At 41.4% G+C, this 22,557-nt stretch overlaps 1 protein-coding gene across 1 annotated transcript in view; it reads left to right on the top strand.

The window, feature by feature from the left end:
* Positions 1-22,557, top strand: part of LOC109932125 (suppressor of tumorigenicity 14 protein homolog) — a 126,252-nt gene that overhangs the window by 89,163 nt on the left and 14,532 nt on the right. Inside the window, exon 16 of the mRNA XM_048602972.1 lies at positions 5,691-5,874. Coding sequence (XP_048458929.1) covers positions 5,691-5,874 — 184 coding nt within the window. The remainder of the gene's footprint in view (positions 1-5,690; positions 5,875-22,557) is intronic.

The following is a 22,557-nucleotide window of genomic DNA, read 5'->3' as shown; positions in this document are numbered from 1 at the left end:
CACTGCCCGAATATATTAGTTCACTTTCCCAGCAGTCCCCATTGCTATGTTTGCTCCTGCTCAGGCTTCACTTCGTCTATTCACGAGGCAAGTTTTTTTAATACAGAAACCTTACCTTCCCAGCTGCCCCCTGGTTTGCGCTCTCATCACACCCACCGCTGAATTAGAGGAGTTCTTCCCATGTCTGTGTGGATTTCATCCGGGTGCTCCGGTTTTCTCTTACAGTCCAAAGATATGCAGGTTAGGTGGTTTGGCTATGCTAAATTGTCCAGGGATGTGCAGGCTAGGTGGATTAGTCATGGGAAATGTAGTGTTACATGGAAAGGATGGGGGGTGAGTCTGGATCGGATGCTGTTCAGAGGCTTTGCGTGGACTTGATGGGCTGAATGTTCTGCTTCCATACTGTCAGGACTTTTATGATTCCTCTTTTCCTTCCCACACACTTCAATCACGGCAGCCCTCTCCTCCTGCATGTATTCAGATTCAGATGATTTGCTGTCTGGAGATCCTTGGCAAATTCACATCAAGCAAAACAGCTATCCCCTGCAAGTGATGGGGATTGACTATCACTGGTCTTAAACTAAGCATGACACTGATCCTGGCACAGTGCGATCCTTAGAATAAGTGTAACAGTCATGAATCACAGAGCATGAGTGTGCTGTAGCCAGGCAGTTGAAAAGTGTAGGTTATATGCCATCTCCATGAAGGATGAGTTCTGCTTCAGGGGACTTGTGGGATGACATCAGTGACGCAGTGTACAAGATAACATGAAGATAATTCACACAAAGTTGCGTGGGACATCGGTAACCACCTGTCAATGACGAGGACCATCATAAATTGCAAAAAGGCTAGTATCCAAGTCCACAGGGTAGTAGTCAGACCACAGCTGTGAACAGTTTTGGGCTCCTTATCTAAGGAAAAGTATGGTGGCATACAGGCACTGTCAAGGCATTGAATACAAGAGCAAGGAGATTATGATGGAACTGTATATAACATTATTTAAGCCAGAGCTGGAGTACTGTGTGCAGTTCTGGTTACTATACCGTAGTAAGGAAGTGTTGCACTTAAAAGTGGGTGCAGAGGGGATTCACCAGGATATTTCCTGGGCTGGAGTGATTCATCTATGAAGAGAAACCAGATAGGCTGGTTTTGTTTTGCTTAGAGCAGAGCAGACAGGTGTGGGGAGGTGTTAGTGGTATCTGACTGACATGTGCAAAGTTATGAGGAGCATAGATAGGGAGAAACTTTATCCTTAGTAGAGACGAAAATAACTAGGGACAGTTTTAAGGCAAGGAGCAGGATGTTTAGAGAGGATTTGAAGAAAGCTTTTCTCACCTGGTGGCAGTGAGTAGCTAGAACTCGCTGCCTAAAATGGTGGTAGAGATGTGAACCCTCCATACATGTAAGAAATATTTAGATGAACATCTGAAACGCCATAGCATGCAAGCTAACGGACAGTGCTGGAAAATGGGATTAGAATAGGTGGATGGTGAATGACTGCTGCGGACATGATGAGCTGAAGAACCCATTTCGTGCTGTAGCTGTCCAGGGAAGATTCACTAGTTTGATCCTGGATATGGAAGGATTTTCTTAAGAGGAGATGTTGAGTACGTTGGGCCTGTATTCATTTGAGTTTAGAAGAATGAGAGGCAACTTTATTGAAACATGTAAGATTGTTAGGGGGCTTGACAAATTAAGAGGTTGTTTTCCCCTTATGGGAGCGTCTAGTACCAGAAGGTGTAATCTCAGAATAAGGGGGTCGCCCAGTTAGGAGAAAAATGAGGTGGAATTCCTTCTCTCAGAAGGTTGTGAATCTGTGGAATTCTTTGCTGCAGTGTTGTTGAAGCTGGGTCTTTAAGCAAATTCAAGGCTGAAATAGACAAATTTCTAATCAGCAAGGGAATCAAAGGTAATGGGGGAAAAGACTGGAAAGTGGAGTTGAGGATTGTTCGAGGAAGGATCACTGGACCCGAAATGTTAATTCTGATTTTTGTTTCACAGATGCTGCCACACCTGCTGAGCTTTTCCAGCAACTTCTGTTTTTGTTACTGAGGATTGTCAGATCAGAATTTGAATGGTGGAACTTGCTTGACGGGGTGAATGGCCTGTTTCTGCATCTGCATCTTATGGTACCAATGCCTGAATGTAGACATGCAAGGTCATTTGGAGGTCTTGAGGTCTACAGTTACTGCCATGTGTACTTAGACTGCTGCCATCGTAGGTGTGGGACTCTGTGCTCAGGAGGAAGCAGGCTGTCAAAGGAGTTGAGCATTTATGCTCCAACAGGCTGTAAGAATTGCTAAAGTGCTGACCTGTAGTAACAGGAATGAGGCCAGTTCCCACTATTATTGCAAACACTAATAATATGGCTATATTATGTGATTTATTTTCCAAATACTTAAACAAATGATCCAGAGATATGAGTTCATGTTCCACCACAGAGGCTGCAGAATTTTCATTCAATTAATTAAAATAAAATCTAGCTTCAGATTTAAAGAAATCTGGTGCACTATGTGCCTCCTTGAAGAAGGAAATCTCCCAATCTTACTCAGCATGGTCAGAGACTCCAGAGACACAGTAATATGGTTGTCTCTTAATCATCCTCTGAAATAGCTCAAGCACTCAGTGGTAGTAAATAACTGTGTTCTAGAAACATTGAATAACAATTAAAGCAGATGACCATTGTCATTAACCTCTGCACCAGAACCAACAAAGGCATGCCCAGCCCAGTTGATCCTGTGAAGTCCTCCTCACTAACATCTGGGGAATTGTGCAAAATTGCTGCCCCATAGACTAGTCCATAAACTTCCTGACATAATCATACTCAATGTCTCTAACTGTCACTATCCCTGGATAGAATCTGTCATATTAGCAGGATCACCCCATCAGATATGGTGGAAGGTTGATCTGTTGTTGAGAGGGAGTGATCTCTCACATCCTCAATATCACTACAGACACATGCAGCCTCTGCATCAGATCAGATGTGGACAAGGTACCATCCTACTGATTGCTACTGACTATTCTCTTTAATTTGCAAATCATATTGAAACACCACTAAGAAAAAGCATGGAAAGGAGCAAAGGCACAGGTATACTTTGGATGAGGACTTTAATATCCATAACCAAGAATGGTTCTGTAGCACCACAAATGATTCAGCTGGCAAATTCCTGAAGACATAACTATCAGAACGCAGCTTATGGCTGCTGGTGAATGATGCAATAAGAGGGTCAAAATGACCTGACTTTGTCTTGACCAAACGACTTTTCACAGATGCATCTGTCCATGGAGTAGTAGTGGGAATGACGACTGCAGATTTCCCAGAGAAATGATGTCCTTGCTTCTTGCTGAGGATATCATGTTGTGGGGCACTACCACATGCTAAATTGGTTACATCAAATCTATATGCTCAAAACTAAGCATCCTTGACTGACCAGACTAAGAAGGATTACAGGGAATATAAAGGCAACAGGTTTAAATTGTAGATGTGTAAATATGCAAAGTGTGGTAAATAACATTGATGAGCTAAACACAGTTAGTCTTATGGGGAATGTGATGTTGTGGCAATAATGGAAAAGTAACTTAAAAATGCTGAGAACTGGGTATTTAATATTTTTGGGTAGAAGAAAAAGGGAAAAGTGGGGCAGCTAATTAACCAAGATATTGTAGCGTTGGTAAAAAAAAAGGTCCTTGAGGAGAAAGGATAAAATCCATTTGTTTAGAATTAGTAAGTAGAACAAAAGTTGATTGAGGATCTTGAGAACCAATTAATCCCTTGAAATAATTGATTGGTTTATTGGGGTTATCATTTTTCAAACAGTCTCCTTTTGTTCAGACTGTATGACTCAGCCGCAAGAAGGACTGAGATACAGTTGTCTTTCATTCGTCAGCTGTACTGAAAAGGAATGACTTAGCTGAGAAGGCCATATTTGGGTTTTTCAATCACCTGGTAAGTTTCTCTGTTACAGAATGCACAATGACCATTCTGTTTGCAGCCTGAATGTAGGCCAGTCCAGCTTGGAATGAAAACAAGAATTTTCTATGTATCTAAGATGTGCATAAAGAGAATAGCTTTGACACTGACACCAAATTATTCTTACTGAGAAAGGGTTCAGAAACATATATGGTTCAAGTATGTTACTGTTGACTGAAGGCATGTAGCCTTTTCATCCCATTACAGTTTCCCCATGCAAATTATGTGCTGTGTATGGTTTAAAAGAGAGAACTGGAAACCTGCTGCCAACTCAAATCATTTACCTAGCCACAGGAAAATGCACAACAGTGGCACAATAGAGTCAGACTGATATTGGGAAAAAATGTTTAGTCTTGCAGCTATGCTTCCTGCTTGGAACGTGACAGAGTGGAGCAATACTCCCCACTTTGTGGCACAATAATACCCAATATTCAGAGCACCATTGTATTTCAAGGAAATGTAGAGGTGTAAGTTTTGAATTTACATTCACAAAATGGAGCTTTGTGCATGTCATTGATTTCCAAAATGGTGTGGAACTACTTATAAGGAAAGAAAATAGTTTTTAGAGGACATGACACAATCTTGAGAATCCAAACACCAGTTGAAATAGGAATGTGCCAACTAAAAAACAACAAGCCATCTTTACAATAATTAAATTTATTATTGATACAGGCTCACTGTAGCAGCAGAATAATTAATTGTATGCTATATATTTGTTATAATATCCTATTATAAAGATGTGGAGTTTTATAACTTATCCTGTGCAAGTTCAACTACATATGTAAAGGAGAATGGCATTAGAATAACTGTATTTTTGTTTTTGACTGACACAGATTCAATTGGCTAAAGGGAGTTTTGCTGTCCTGTACACCTTAAATGACTCTATGATTCTGTATCTTTGTGTACATTCAAGATCACTTGTACTGATTATATTTATATCTATGAAACTCTGAACATTCAACTTTGACCATTGAAAGTTAAAATTGAAGTAACTATTTCATGCAGTTGTTTAATAAATATTTTTTACATTGTGATGTTTACAAAGAATTGGATTGAGTTTGCTTAAATAATTTAACTGCTTTAAGCACTCATGAAGAAGGGGAGTCATTCCTGGGATTTTTTTCAGTTTTATTTGAATCTCAGTGCCTCCTAATATTCTGTACTCAATATCATGCTGATAGTGGCATTCCTGTAGCACCAAAGACATCTTTAATGGTGTTAATACTTACCACAAGTCAATGAATTCATTTTGGCTGATTTTTTTTTTATTCTCAAATATGACGCCGTAGCATATATTTGCAAATTACTGTCATTTATAGCTAAACTGTGTAGTAGGGGAACGATTTATTTATCTTGATTTTAAGCAATGTAATGCTATTTATTACAATTTGACAATTATGCCTGATGATGCTATGTTTAAATATATTCCAAACTACTTTTCAATAACAATGATGTAGATCATAATTCTATGAAATGCCTAAAACATTCATACATTTACAGGTATAAGTTAGCTATTATGATAGATTAATAAAGTAGAAATGATCAACTTTTTAAAATAATTATCTTATCAGGTCAGTCAAATTGTACGCAATTCAGGCCGTCCACCACAAAACAAACATTTATATAATAGAAACACTAATACATTTCTATCTGTTCAAGTTTAAAATCTTGGAACTGTTAATGTAACTTCATACAACAAGGAGCTTCTCTTTTTGTACAGACTGTGGAAACCGACCCTTCCTTCAAAGTCGAATTGTCAATGGTAATGATGCGGAGCTTGGTGAGTGGCCCTGGCAAGTCAGCCTCCACTTTGATACCTTAGGGCATACTTGTGGTGCAACGCTGATAAATACTGGGTGGCTTCTATCTGTCTCACATTGTTTCCACGATGTGTATCCCTACAAGTAAGTGACAATCTAGATACAGCCAGAAAAAGAAAAAAATCTGCACCACAGTATAGCAAGTTCTCTTTGTTTAAAACTTTTATGCATTTGTTTATAAAACTTGTAAAGTCTAAATCAAAGGCACTGTTTGGTCAATTCAATTTTAGATGTGTTTAACCAGAATGCAAAATATTTCTTTCTTTTTAAAGAAATCACCATTAAATGTGGCTGATCATATGTTATTGACTCATTAAGTTTTGCCAGTCTCCATTATATCTGTTTCTACATTTATTTTGTATCACAGACTAAAGGGAATGAGGCTTGAATGTCAGATTGAATAAAAGAGGGCTGAGTCTCACTTCTGCAGTTTCCCATGCTAGCAAGCATCAAAATGGAAGTTCTGGGAGCTCCACAAGCTTTATCATGCTTATTCTAATTAAGTCAAAATGTAGTAATTAATGACAACACCAAGGCAAAACACAGTCTTTCACATTTTAACCACATAACAATATTCTTACACAATAGTAAAGGGTATTTTGTGCTGAAATGGGTTAACCTGCAGCATTAAGATTCAGCATACCTGTACAGTTATTTTACGTTGCTAGTGAATTCTGCTTGTCTTTTTGCAATTATTTAATACCTAGCCACTATTCTTAAGCATCATAAAAAGCAAGAGAATCAATCCATATTTTATATGATGAATTTGATCCAGTATACTGTCAAATGCTGCAGGGCTCATGTTCAGCAAAACTTATTAAAACAGAAATAGATAAAGGTAAACTGTATTGGTATTCTCTACACTTCGCTTTTATTTCTTGCATGCAGTTTCAATCACGTTTCTGAAGAATTTTGTTTAAAAAAAGTTTTAGGACACTCTGACACTCTGAAAGGCTCTGGATATGAAATATATAACACCCAAAAGCTGCTGGCTTTGGTACATATGAATGCGTGTATTGAAGGGAAAGCAGCATTACTGAGTGAGCCCTTTGGGAACGGGTATCGTAGACAAGGGAATTGTGTGTGATCATCTCTGAATGAGAATGATACTTGCTTATGGCAAGACATGCGTGGAGACTTTTAACATGGGGAAATTGTCATATTATAGCCAATGCATGGTTCTGACTGACTAATAAATTCTCCTGCCCTTACCTCCTGCCAGGGGCATTTTGCAGCTCACTACACTGTATGAGCTTCTGCTCATGATGGAGGTCGACACCACTGTCCTTTTTAAGTGTAGGAAACTACAGGGTCTGCTTTCTTCGGTTTGGTCAAGGAAAACCATCCTGGTTTAACTAGAAGAATCTCTTGTAATTAAAAAAAATTTTGTTTAATATATATTATCAACTAGTTACAGGTTTCATTAATGTAATGGATGTTGTTACAGTACTTTGAGGAGGAGCACAGGTCACTCCTTCAAGATCCTCTTCTGCACTCAAGTTCATATGACATCATCATAGTGGGTGGCGCTTCTGGTACGGCTCAATTTTAACCCTTCAGAATCTATCTGTGTGAAAATCTGCCTGTATAGCTCCATTATGAGCCCCTTTCATGGCCATCACGTCCTGAAATGGAACTTGAAACCAAGGTTTCTGTCCCCGAAGTAGGGACAACAAGAGCTCAATACCAAGGCAATGATGTACCGTTTAACAATTTGCTTCAGTACTGATCAAGCAAATTATATAACTACTTTGAAATCATCAATAGTGAATAGAATAAGAGAAGCACTCATTTGTAAAAAAAAAATCACTTTTAAAATGTAGTGTAGAGTTAAATTCAAAGTTGTTTGCCTCCAGGCGCTTAGCAGCCGCTATGCTTCGTATTGAAGTTACTGATAAGAAACAGCCTATATAGTTTATACAAAAGGGGGTTTGAGAAAGCTTTTACAAATCATAAGCATATTGAAAATTAAGAACATAAAAAAAAAGGAGCAATAGTTGACTGTTCAGCCCTTCAAGCCTGCTCTACCATTCAGTGAGATCATGGTTGATTTTCTACTTTGACACCTTTTTTCCATAGCAGCCCTGTATCCTTTGATGTTTTTAAGATGTAGAAATCTATTGAGCTCAGTCTTGAAAATACTCAGTAACTGAGCCTCCACTGCCCTTGCGACAAAATGTTCTAAGAATTGCCACTCTGAGTGAACAAATTCCTCCTTATCTCAGTCCCATTCAGAGACTCCGTCCCTTGGTTCTAGATCATCCCAACTTTGCCCAAAAAAACAACCTAGCTGGGAGAAATGTCCTTCCTGTCAACCCCTCTGAGAATTTTGTATGTTGAATGAGATCACCTTTAATTCTTCTGAACACCAAAGATTGTGGGCTCAGTCATTTATATAAACAATTTGGATAGGCATTTAGGAGACATGGTTATTTATTTTGCGGAGGAGACCAAAATTGATGGTATAGTTGTCAGTGAAGAAGGTTATCTAAGACTACAAAGAGATCTTGATCAATTGGCTCAATTGGCTAGGGAGTGGTATATAGAGTTTAATTTGAATAAATGCAAGGTATTGCGTTTTGGTAAACTAAACAAGGGCAGGACTTCTATAATAAATGGTAGGTCCTGGGTAATATTATAGAACAGATTGACCTAGGGGTTCAGGTACATAATTCTTTGAATTTTTCTCACATGTAGGTTAAGAAGGCATTAAGCAAGCTTGCCTTCATTGCTCAGACCTTTGAGTATAGGAGTTGGGATGTCATATTGAGGTTGTACAGGACATTGGTGAGGCTGTTCTGGAGTACTGTGTACAGTTCTGGTCACCCTGCCATAAGATAGATATTATTAAATTGGAGAAGGTTCAGAGAAGATTTACTAGGATGTTGCTGGGAATGGAAGGTTTGAATTGTTAAGATAGGTTGGATAGGCTGGGACTTTTTTCACTGGAGCATAGGAGGATGAGGAGTGACCTTAGAGGTTTATAACATCATAAGGGGCAAAGATAAGGTGAATAGCAAGGGTCTTTTCCCTAGATTGGAGGAGTTCAAAACTAGGGGCCATATTTTTAAGGTGAGAGGAGAAAGATTTAAAAAGGATATGAGGGGCAACTTTTTTTGTTACACAGAGAATGGTTTGTATGTGGAACGAGCTACCAGAGGAAATGGTGGATGCAGGTACAGTTACAATGTTTAAAAGACATTTGGTAAGTGTATGAATAGGAAAGCTTTTGAGGGTTATAAGCCAAATGCAGGCAAGTGGGACTTGTTTAGTTTGGAACATGGTAGACCTAGTGGGACCGAAGGGTATGTTTCTATGCTGTATGACTCTATGACTCTAAGTTTACTTAGACCTCGCTCATTGAACAATCCATTCATCCATCGCTGGAATTAATTTGGTGAACCATCCTTAAGACACCCTCTTTGGCAAGAATATTTTGCCATAGATACAGAGAATAATACTAAACATAATGCGCCAGATGTGGTCTCACCAAGGTTGTACATAATTGCAGCCATGTGCTGATATCCTCTTATAATTAAGGACAATTTACTATTTACTTTCTTAACTGCTTGCTATGCTTATATGTTAACTTTCAGTGACTTGTGAATAAGGAAACACAAGTCCATTTGGAGTTCAACACTTCTGGGATTCTCACCATTTAAGAAGTACTTTCTGTTGCAGTTTTCCTCCTAAAGTGGATCACCTCATGTTTTTCCACATGGAATTCCATCTGCAACATTTTTTCCCACAACGCCAGCCCATCCAAAGCCCCTTGAAGCATCTTTGTTTTCTGTTCTAATGAACAAAAGTCTCAGTATATAGAGAAATATACTTGTTTTCTTCAAAAATGGTTAAAACAAACTCAATTCATCTTGAAATGCAATGCAAATGAATTCATTTTCAACATGTTTGTAAACTGAAATGGATACTTCTCAAAGCAAAAACAGAAATTGCTGAAGAAACTCAACAGGTCTGGCAACATCTGTGGGCAGCATCTGTGAATGTTTCTGGTCCAGTGACTCTTCTTGAGAAGATTTGTGTGTGCTATATATGCTGACGATAATGGGGTGAGAGTTGGGAGAGGAGGGGAGATCAGAGTACACGATATGTGGAGATGGAGTCTCGAGAGAGAGAACAGCATTTAAGATGGATAACGGTGAGCCACGGAGAAAGAAAAGCCAATAATTGGGACCATTAGTGAGTGAAAATGGGTTGGCTGTGATGAAAGCAGCCCATGTCATGAGAAGGCCAGAGGTGTGGGGGTGGGCAGAGGACATAAAGGAAGGTGTTCAGGCTTTAAAATGGAGTCCTGAAGACCACAGGGTCCCCAAGTGGAAAATGAGATGCTGTTGTTCCAGCTTGCACTGAGTTTTGCTGAAGCACTGTAGCAGGCCTGAGACAGAGAGGTTGGCATGGGAGCATGATAGTGTGTTGAAGTGGCAGGCAACCAAAAACTCAGGGTCATTTTTGTAGACAGAACATAGGTGTTCTGCAAAGTGGGTGTCCTACTACAAAAATAGTGGAAGAATGAAGAGAAAATTCAAGTAGTTAGATTGTATTGATCCAGTCATTGGTGGAGCAAAGGAATCAAGATGGTAAAACAAATCTAGCATTGGTGGAGTGATCTAAGGTAGTGAAGGATCATGTAATAAGCTGCAGTGAAGGCCATATACTTATTTAGGAAGTAGAATTTTTTTTTTTAAATCCCTCTGGTGCATGTGTCATCTTTGAAACATGGGTAAAATAAGAGTATCAGAGATAGTGGGAACTACCGATGCTGGAGAGTCTGAGATAACAAGGTGTAGAGCTGGATGAACACAGCAGGCCAAGCAGCATCAGAGGAGCAGGAAAGCTGACATTTCGGGTCTAGACCCTTCTTCAGAAATAATAAGAATATGATGTTTACTGTGAATAAGGATGGGAACTGTGTATGATTTATTGGATTAGATAACGTGTGTGGGATCCAGCTAAGCATAGGAGAAATGGCGCGTAAGTGTGATTCTGTTCCAGTTCATAAATATAACTTCCTCTATTGATTCAACCCATAAGATCCAATTGAAAGTATGCCCAGTTTCTCAAGTTTTTCTCTGTATTTCTATTTGCTTATACTAGTCAGCATCTTATTGAATTTGAGCCGTGCCATCTCTTGCCTCTATATCTTTCGTATCATATGGTGCCCTAATTGCAACTATGACCTAACTGGCTTCATAATGTCTCACCATATATCTGAACTTTCAGTTATGTGTCTCTCTTCCCATTAAACTGTGTTCCATGGAATTTTCTTTCATTGCTGTTATTCACAAAAGAATATTCACTTAATTCTAATATCTTGTGAGCCTGAACCTGAAATTCATGTTTTTATTGCATATCAACCAATCTTTCCTGATTCAAATGTTAGTTACTTGTTTGAAGTCAAGATATAACACAGATCTAGAAGTAGTAGGAACTGCCGATGCTGGAGAATCTGAGATAACAAGGTGTAGAGCTGGATGAACACAGCAGGCCAAGCAGCATCAGAGGAGCAGGGAAGCCCACGTTTCGGGTCTGGACCCTTCTTCAGAAATGAAGGGTCTAGACCCGAAACGTCAGTTTTCCTGCTCCTCTGATACTGCTTGGCCTACTATGTTCATCCAGCTCTACACCTTGTTATCTCATAACACAGATCTAGTTGTCTTTTTTGTCCATTTTAGCATTATCAGATTTATTTTTACATTTGCAGTACAATCCCACTAATGCAACAATCTCATCTCTAAAAATAACTCTGACCATATTGACACTGCCTTACTTCTTTTGTACATCAGTTTACTCTGCACATATTGTCACTCTTTCTTTATACCATCTCCTGACTCAATTTGTGTTCTCTTCTACTGTTAAGTAACCATCTTTAATTTTTTTCACTGGTGTAGAGGGCTCATGCCTGGCCACCAAGCCCATCGCCCATTATGGAGCGCTTAACAAGAAGGACTGTAAAGTCAGGCACTTTCTTTATTTATTCATTCTTCTTCCTTTATATTCTATGTTTTAGTTTATTTTTCTGTGTTTTAAGATGGCACCGGAGAGTGGCGACACTATACAACACGTTTCACTGTATTTTGTAACAAGATAAGTGACAATATATAAAGCAAATCGAATATACAAGCATTAACAAACAACAAGATTACAATGACCTTCTGAAAGTCAAGGATTCTGCAATGCTTAACTTGCCTCCTGACTTCCTAAAGTGAAATAACTTCAGAGGCCAGATCCCAGAACCAAGTCACAGCATCCTCCTGAATACTGCTAAAATTAAAATAAATTTGGAAATCTAACCTAAAACCAAAAAATGCACATTAGTCACAGAAAAAAAAATGGTTTTGGGTACACCCCTTGATTATATCTGTGTAAATCTGAAGCATGGGTGTGCTTGATGTGTTAAAACGCTTTTCTCTTTCAAGGTGTCTATTAAGTTGCTGTATGATTGCAATATATTCCTTTTTTACCACATTCTTTACCCTCGTGCTCATCATAAGAATACTGATGCTGAAAAAGCTGTATAGTATCTTCTAAAACAGGCCTTTACTGCCAAGACTGATGTTAGCAGTGGCTAATTATTAAAAAGGCAGCAGCACTACTGATTTGCTGCACCTAAAGTATCCTCCTTTCTGCCGATTTTCTTGTAATAGATGACAGCCAGCACCTAGTAGTTCACAAATAAAGTGAATTACTACAACCAATGATTGTATACTAGTCATAAAGAACATAACAGAACAATTAGTTTAGTATCACTTCACTTCATTCCTATCTCTTCACAAAGTGAGTTGTTTGATTAAATTTTCTCTTATTCACTCAATTCTTTCTATGGATTAATAACTCAATTCAGGCATCTTCAAAAATATATTTTTTTGTGTGCACTGTATCTCAGAGGTTTGTAGAAAGACTTTGAACCACTAGTTCAGAGGCAAATACTGAATAATCTCCCTAAAATAATCGCAGAGGTCAGTATCCTGTCACCAAATCACCCTTTATTTATTTGTGCTTTGGCCAGCCAGCTCAGAGTCATCTCCTCTTTGTATTTTTTTTTCTGAGGAAAGTCTAAATCTCCTGGTTATTTTGGTTAGCCAGCGCTTTCCTGATTGGCCCAGGTTAACAACCCCAATCAAGGGTCTTATAGTCAACAAGATCCAGCTGGTTCCAATCACTACACCCCTCCCCCGCCACCCTCCAAGTCTGGTGATGTAGGCTTGGTCTCTCTCTTCCAACTTTTCTTGCAACGTTTTCAGCCCAGGTCCAGTTCCTCTGACTCGGACTCTGACATGGGCAGCGTGTACTGGACCATAGCCCAGTTCTTGCATCTGGAGCATCTCAAGAGAGTTTCCTCCTCTTCTTTCAGCGGTAATGGTATCGAGGCTGCATCCATCTCGGCCTCTGAGATTTCCTCAACACTAGACGGAGGGGAAGAACCTATGGTTTCTGATTGGCCTTCTGGCTGCTCGGAGGGGCCAGGTATGTTTTGCTCCTTCCCCACTTGCAAGGTAAACACTTTCAGGTGGTCCATGTTTGTTCAGGACTGTGTCACCTACCCAAACTTTGTAAGTAACGGCACCTGACCTCATGTCAACCTCACCTCATATCCATACAGGGCCATCTCCATGGTTCCAGCACCAAACTTCATCCCCTAAATTAAACTGTCTCCCTCGCTTAGAGGAGACATGTGGCCAACATTGGCGTTCCTGCTGCCATTTCCCACGCCCAGGTCTGAAAATATCAGGTTTAACCTGGCAAGGAGTCTTCTGACAATCAGCAACCCTGCTGGAGCTATCCCTGATGTTGCATGCAGGATGATCCTATAATCCAACAGGAACCGGGACAGTTTGGTATCCATTGATGCTGTAGGTCATTCCTTTCAGCCTGCCTTTAATATTTGGACTGCTGTTTCCACTGGATCATTGGATGATGGATGGTATGGAGCTGTCCTATGTGCTGAATGCCATTTGACTTTAGGAAACATTCAAATTCCCTGCTGGTAAATGGTATTCCATTGTCAGTGACCAATACTTCTGGGAGTCCTTGTATCATGAACAATGCTTGCAGCTTCTCAATTGCCATCCCCGAGTTTGCGGAATGAATTTTATGCACATCCAACCACTTTGAATGGGCATCTGTAATGACCAGGAATATTGAGCCCATGAAAAGACCGGCATAGCCGACATGCAACCAAGTCCAGGGTTTACCCAGCCATTCCCACGAAACGTTGAGGGGTGGGGGGGTTGCCAGTAGTGGCAATTTTTGTCTTTGTTGGCACTCTGGGCACTCTACCTACACAGCTATGTCAGCATCCAACCCTGGCCACCAGACATAGCTTCTTGCTAGCATCTTCATTGTGGAAACCCCTGGATGACCCTGGTACAGTTTGGCCTGTAACTGGCGGTGATCTTTACTCGAGACAATCACCCTTGTTCCCCACAGTAATACGCCGTTCTCTACAGTGGTCTGGTCTTGCTGGGTCTAGAAAGGTTTCAGTCCTGATTGCGATGGCCGTTCCGTTTCCGCCATTACCACCAACTGTTTCAGTCTCACTAGGACAGGATCTTTGTGTCCACAGTCAGATATTGTCAGCAGTGACTGGAAGGACTCTTCCAGGGGAGGGTATCTGCCAGTGGGAGATGGCTCAAGGTATCCACATTAGCCACTTGGCTTCCTGGACAGTGTTCTAATGTGTACATGCTTAGAATACAGGCCCAACATGAAATTCTTCCGGAAGCTATGGGCGGCACTGCCTCGTCTTCCTTCAGTAGCCCCATCAGAGGTTTGTGATCTATTCCTACGGCAAATTCCCATCTGTAAAGGTTCTGGTAGAACTTCCTTACACCAAAGATAACCGACAAACCTTCCTTCTCTATCTGGGCATATTTGCGTTAGGCATCAGCCAGAGTCCGCGAAGCATATGCTATCAGGCGTTCCTCCCCATTGGGCCATCGGTGAAAACAACACTACCCTAATAGCGTACAGGAAGGCATCACATGTCTGTACTACTTCTCGCTTCGGATCATTGTGGGCCAACACCTTCGATGATGATAGCTGCTTTTTCACTTCCCTAAAGGCTACGCCTTGGCTACGGGGCAATTTCCAAAGCTGACCATTTTTCAATAGGAGGTGTAAGGGTGCCAAGGTGGAGGCCAGGTCACGTATGACTTTTTTTATAACAATTCACTAATCCAAGGAAAGACCCAGGCTCTGATACAGACATGGGAGCCAGGGCTCCTTTGATCAGCCACACTTTATCTTCTAATGGGTGTAACCTATTTTTCCATTCTAAGGTGTAGGCCTGCCTGGGAGAAACATTTAAACTTTTATTTCCAAGTTCTCCAAGTGCTATTTATTGGTTTTCCCTGTTATTAGTACGTCATCCAGCTAAATGGCAACCTAGGGTAGACCTTGTAAAATGTTCTCCATGGTCCACTGGAAAAGGACGTAGGCTGATGATACCCCAAATCGTAGTCTTGTATATTGATATAAACCTTTATGGGTATTAATTGTAGGATACTTCTGGAAGTTCTCATCCAGTCACAATTACAGGTAGGTGTGGCTCATGTCCAGCTTCATAAAGGACAGCCCTCCTGCCAACTTTGCGTATGAGTCCTCTATGCAAGGGATTGGGTATTTATCCAGCTGTGAGAAGCAGTTTACTGTTTGCTTAAGATCTCCACAAAGGCAAACTGAGCCATCAGGCTTCTCAATCGGTTCGACCGGTGCTGCCGACTCTGCAAACTGCACTGGGTTAGTGATCCCTTCACTCTCCAGGCTCCTCATTTCCACCTCTACTTTTGCCTACAAGGCAGATGGCACTGAGCGGGCCTTGCAAAATTGCATCCTGGTCAATATATAAAGTGGTTTTAGCCCCTTTGATAGTCCCAAGCCCTCCCTGAAATACTCCTGGATATGTCACTTGGACTTCACTGAGGCAGCATTTTATAATCGAGAAATGTTGAGCCAGTCTAGGTGAACCTTTCTCAATGATTCTGACCCAGTAGGCTTGGACTGAAGCCTTTTACTACCATCAGTGGTAACTGCCGCAACTGTTTCTCATAGGAGACCGGAACCGAAGTCATACCCTTAATCTGCAACAGTTCCCCACTGTACGTTCTCAGTCTGGCTGACATCTTGTGTAAACTTAAGGGTTGGAGTCCCAAGCAAGTCTTGTTAAAGACCAATTCTGCAACCAGATACAGTTGCACCAGAATCGACCTCCATGAGAACTGGGTGACCATTTAACCAAATGTTAATTTTAATTGGCTCCGATTTGGATGTCACGGAGCTATTTAATTATTCCAACCCACATGTAGGGGAACTTTCCAGGATGTGCACTCTCCTGGGTACTGGCCTACGAGTTTTCCGACTCAAGTCAGGCCTTGTAGGACTCCTTTGCTGTCTCGAGTCCTCATACCGGCAACAACTACAATGGCTCACTGGCCCCGATTCTGAAGAACATTTTAGCCATTTGGCCGGGGTATTCTGCTGTGGGTTGTCCAAGGGTCCCTCTGATCAGGACATGCCCTGCATGAGGCTGTGTGATTGCCTACACTCACATGGTGTTCCCCAATCTCAGTTGGACAGGCGAGAGTTTCCACTTCGATTGGGATGCCCTGCAGTTCCCGTGCTCCACTTGCTGCATTTTCTAATGACCAGGCCAGCTGCAGTGCCTGTTTGAAGTCCCGTTGGGCTTCGGCTAGTAGGCTCTTCTGCATGGTTACATCACTAATCCTATATACTAAATGGTCTCTCATTCAGGGTTAACCCAAAATCACTTGCCTCTGCCAGTCATCTCAACCTCGTCAAAAATCCTGATACAGATTCCTCCAGTTTAACAGCAGAATAAAACCGAAAACATCTCAGAATTAGAGGAGATTTGGAGTCATAATATTCCTAAACCAATTCCGTCAACTCTTGGAAGGTTGGTGCCTCTGGGAAAGTTAAGCCCCTTATAACCGAAAATGCAGCAGGTCTGTAATCAGTCAGAAGGACTACTCGATGCTTTTCATCTGTCCCAATGTCATTTGTTTCCAAAAAATATTGCATTCTTTCAACATACTTGGCCCAGTCTTCGACAACAGGATCAAACGAGTCAAGCTTCCCAAATAAACGCATGACACCAGAAAGGCTTACCCCCAACTCCAAGATGACTATTGCAAGCGAATGTTCTTCAGTCATGTCCTGTTTTCTCCCGTCACCACTGAAATAACTGTACAGAGCCCAATATCTCATCTTCAAGTGACCCTTTATTTAGTAGTGCACAATTCACCCTGGCTGTAGCCAGCAGCTCTGTGTCAGTCCCCTGGACTGAGGAGATTTTAAATTTCCTGGTTATATTGGTCAGCCAGGGCTTTCCTGATTGGCCCAGGTTAACAGCCCCAATAAAGGATCTCACAGTCAACAAGATCCAACTGTTTCCAATCACTACAGTCCCTAACATTATTTTACTTAAGGTGAAGTTCCCTCCTATTACAGAGAAGTTTTGACAACAGACAACTGAATTGACAAAAAGACCCTACCCTAAAAATGAGGTGATGTTAAAAGGAAATTCTTAAATAAAATTATTTTTAAGGAAAAGATTAACAAATGAAATCTCAAAAGAACCTCTCCCAAACTATCTCCAGTTACAATCAGGAATTTGGAAAAAATAGTGACTTTTCCCAGTCCAGATCAATCGACACTAAGAGTTAGGAGATGCTGCGTAAAAAACAATCCTCTTGTGAAAAAAAATGTATTGGCAATGTTGGTTGTATTGTGCTTGTGATGTGTGTAGAATAGTTTGCATTATGTTGTAACCCAAGGCTCCAGGGATCCTTATTTTTGAGAGCTTTTGTTGAGATTTTCTTGAGGGCAGCTTTGTGAGTTTTTGCAGTTTCGTTTGGTTTTCAGTAGTTCTTCGTTCTTTCTCACTAACTCCTTTGTTGGATGTGTTCATATCGTATTTGTGTTGACATGAGAGCATTTGGATTTGCACAGAAGCACAGTTAGAAGAATTCATTTGCATCCTCAATAATTATCAATTCTTCATTAAAATTACAGCCTCGGAACACACGTCAAGGAGTAATTGAGGCCCAGCACTTGCTAACGTCTTCATTGGTTACCATGGGAAGTGCATTTTCAATGGAATGACCACTGCACTTCCTACCCCTTGTTGACTTCTGATATGTAGTTGGCATGTTTATGATATTTGCATCTGCAGTTTCAGCTGCCTGCAACCTTAATAAACACTATCCTGAATACAAATTTACCATTGAAATGGAATATTCAAGTCAGCTCTCTTTACTCAAAGTATTAATTGAGAAATCTGGTAATGATCACTCTACCACTGTCTACTGAAAGCCTACATTCACTAGTCACTGTGTGCTTTGGGATTCCTGAAGTTCCATATACTGCAAGATCAATCTTATGAGCAACCTTGTGAGTAGAACCCTAGCCATCTGCTCACCACCTAAACTTGAAGTTTCCATAGGACATGTCAAATTAATCCTACAAGATAATAGCTACCCTAATCAAATCATCACCCACTGTATATCACAAAAACTCATAAAAGGGCCTATGTCCACCACTTTCGGTCCAGAACGGAGCCCAGTATACTTCACATTACCCTGGAGGGAGAAGGTGCCTGTAACAGTTAAACAATCTACCTTGAATTCCAGAATCTGCGTTTTTTTTAAACTCTAAATAATATTTGAAGCAAGCTGTCCCAGCCTTCTATTTTGCATTAAACACAGAAATGGTTTCCCGAAGAAGATGCTGCTGTCAAGCCAAAAAGATGTTTTGCTTAACACAAAAGTAAACAATGATTTTCAGTGTTGATGTGATACAGATATATAGGCCACTGTTCCAAGCAACTAGTGAACTGTGTGCCAAGCAACACGTCACAGTGAGCAGGATGTCGATTGTGCTGAATCAGCCCATGCTTGCAAACTCAGAACAGTTTGTCCACCTTTAGATGTGATTGTGCTGTTGGATGTCATTTATTCGATAATTTGCACTGTGCTAAGAATTACACCAAAAACCAATTTAAGATTGTCAGTTAGGTTCACGATGTGATACATTTGCCTGTGCTAGATGTATTAATACAGAGGATCCTGTTTTAAGCCAGCAAAAGGAATTCATCCACACATTGCACTGTTTTTATTGATAAAACGGTCATCAAATCTGCCGTTGTGTGCTGCGTTCCCATGGCAATACCCTAAGCATTAAGACTGACATTTACCTGCTGCATTTCCATGCCAGTGATGACACAATCAGGCCCCTGGTCTCAAATTTGTGCACCTTTCATCTAGTCCGTTTCTTGTATCTTAATCTTGATGGGTACATAATGAAATGCTTCAACTTCTTTTCTCTTTTCAGAAGTATTTAATTCCTTAGCCACCACAGATTTTAAATTGGCACAAGATGACAGGCATAAGTAAGCAACAATTTTTTTTTCAAAATAACTAATAAACTGTATACACAGCTATTGCCTCAAAAACATTTTCCACGGACAGGAAATGTCACAGTTGTGGTATTTCCATCACATAGACAAAGATGGAAGATTTTAACCATTTAGTTACTTTTCACTAAATCCTGGATCTCACTTGGGACACTGTTCGACACAATAGTATCCACTGCATTTTCTCCAAATATTAGCTCCTGAATTTATATAGCCTTAAACTAGAAAACCAACATTCATTTTCAATGGGTCGGTTAGCTTAGTTGACTGGACAGTTAGTTTGCAGTACAGAGTAATGGCAACAGCATGTGTTCAATTCCCACACTGGCTGAAATTACCATGAAGAATTCTCCATCTCAACCATTCCCCTTGCCCAAGGCATGGTAACCCTTAGGTTAAACCACCATCAAGTGTTTCTCTGTAACGAGAGAGCAGGACTGTGATGACTTTATCTTTTTATTCATTTTTAAGGATTTCATTGTCACAGCGATTTTCAAGTTTTGCCAGTCCCTGTTAGCTGAGTAGTCTTTTGTTGATCAGTTTAAATCTGCTGTTTCCTTTGCAGCCTCTTTCAGCAACACTGCCTCTCAGCCCCCTTCCCCCTACCGCCCATCAATCTCCTTCTCCCTCACCCCCCTTGGGACTTGCATCTCTCCTCCATTCCCTTTTGCAGCCTCTATCACCAATTTCCTCGCAGCCCCTCTGGAGTCATCAACTCTGCCTGCACCTCATCATGCGGTGTACTTCTGTTCCCATCCCGCTGTTCAAGCCTCCTTTTTTCTCTTTATTCTTTCATGGGATGTGGACATTGCTGACAAGGTTTTTTGCCCCTGTTTCTTGTCCATTCTGAATTACCTTAAATTGGATAGCTTGTCAAGCCATTTCAGAAGGCAGTCAAGAGTCAGCTACTATGCTGTGTCTGGAGTCACGTCAAGCCGGACCAAATGAGGGTGACAAATTTACTTCTCCCAAGGGTGCTAATGAACCAGAAATTGAGATTGGCTATATGTTCCATATTTACTAATTAAATTTAAATGTCACCAGCTACACTAGTGGGATTCGAACCCATTAGCTTCGGGCCTCAAGATTACTGATCCAAAGATACCTGCAGTACCCCACCAGCTCCTTTTCTCAACCACCCACAAAGATGCTTTTACAGTTTGCTCCCCAGCCCTTGTGCAGCCTCCTCCACCTTCCACCTCCAATGGAGCCTCCTTTACTTTGCTTGCATGCTCAGCCCCTCCCCTGTCCATTGCAGAAGATGAATGAACTTGCTGTCAGACGTCCCCTTTTCTGGAAGGTGATTTCCCTCTGTTTCCAGGTAAATGTCCTCCTCAGCCTCAAAGCACCTACCCAGCCTCAGTAAAAGGACCACAAGCATTGCTGCTATTTCTAACTGCTCACTTCTGTAATCACAGGCAGTTTCTCTTTTTACGTTTGGTGCTGATAGGCTCACTAGTGATTGGAGGAGCAGCTCCTCACAGATGCTGATGTTTTGACCTATGGGTACAATCCTTCTCTGATTGATTACTGCAATGTTTGGATTTTCCCAAGTGTTTTGGATGCTTCCACGAGTGTATTTGTCCATGTTCCCTGTATTTTTGAGCACTGCAAGGCTTCTTTGCTTTTCGTACAACTGCTTTCTTAAACCCTGTCACCTCTCTCACCATCTTTATCTCTAACAAGGGCAAAGACTTCAGCATCATTAAGATTAAATTCATTTCATATCGAGTCCAATTTTCCCTAATTTGCTGCCTGAAGCCACATTAGTTTAAGTTTCTTCCTCTCTGCTCTTTACAATTTCCTCTTCTCCATGGACTCACCTCCTATTTCCTCTGCCCAATACTAATTAAACTCCTGAATACCCACCTTCTATTCCTCACACACATCACAGCTAAAACACTGATTGGTGTACTTTTCTCAAATATGGGCTTTTGTTCATGTCGATGCCACCCCTCCTTATCAACTCACTTCTGACTTTTCTGAAGAGTCATATCAGACTTGAATCATTAATTTTGTTTCCCTAAAAACAAAAGTTGCCAAATGTGTAGAGTATCTCCAGCACTTTGTTTTTATTTTATCTTTTAAATGAAATGTTTTGGCTAACTACTGGCGTTCCTTTGAAGTTCATGAATACCATGTAACTTTCCAGATATACAGCAGACCTTGATTCCCCCATACACTGATCAATTCTTCCCTAGTTCAGCATTCACTTTCCTTGGACCTCTGTGAAAAGCTGTTGGGATATTTTTCTCTGTTAAAAGCACTAGATAAGGAAAAATAATGTGTTTAAGCAGGTGTTTCAACTGGACGTTATAAACTCATCTGCATGGAATGGAACAAAAAAAATTAGTGTTAACTTGGGAAATTAGGTAACTCACAGTGTGTACCATTTACAAAATGCATTGCAGAAACTCACCCTCTCCCCTTCCTGGACCTCTCTGTCTCCATATCGGGCAACCACCTAGAAACCGATATTCATTTCAAGCCCACCGACTCCCACAGCTACCTAGAATACTCCTCCTCCCACCCACCTTCCTGCAAAAATGCTATCCCCTATTCCCAATTCCTTCGCCTCCGCCGCATCTGCTCCCAGGATGAGGCATTCCACTCCCGTACATCTCAGTTGTCCTCGTTTTTCAAGGACCGTAACTTCCCCTCCTCGGTGGTTGAGAACGCCCTCAACCGTGTCTCCCACATCTCCTGCACCTCATCCCTCACACCCCGTCCACGCAATAAAAACCAAAAAAGAATCCCCCTCGTCCTCACGTACCACCCCACCAACCTCCGGATCCAACGCATCATCCTCCGACACTTCCGCCATCTGCAATCCGACCCCACCACCAAAGACATCTTTCCCTCCCCACCCTTATCTGCTTTCCGGAGGGACAACTCTCTCCGTGACTCCCTTGTCCGCTCCACACTCCCCTCCAGCTCCACCACACCCGGCACTTTTCCCTGCAACCGCAGGAAGTGCTACACCTGCCCCCATACCTCCTCCCTCACCCCCATCCCAGGCCCCAAGAAGACTTTCCACATCAAGCAGATGTTCACCTGCACATCTGCCAATGTGGTATACTGCATCCGCTGTACCCGGTGTGGCTTCCTCTACATCGGGGAAACCAAGCGGAGGCTCGGGGACCGCTTTGCAGAACACCTACGCTCGATTCGCAACAAACAACTGCACCTCCCAGTCGCGAACGATTTCAACTCCCCCTCCCATTCCTCAGACGACATGTCCATCCTGGGCCTCCTGCAGTGCCACAATGATGCCACCCGAAGGTTGCAGGAACAGCAACTCATATTCCGCTTGGGAACCC

This window comes from Rhincodon typus, chromosome 11 (assembly GCF_021869965.1).
Source record: "Rhincodon typus isolate 14 chromosome 11, sRhiTyp1.1, whole genome shotgun sequence".
NCBI classification, from domain to species: Eukaryota; Metazoa; Chordata; class Chondrichthyes; order Orectolobiformes; family Rhincodontidae; genus Rhincodon; species Rhincodon typus.
The sequence above is the reverse complement of the archived record's forward strand: the minus strand, read 5'-3'. Positions and strand labels throughout refer to the sequence as shown.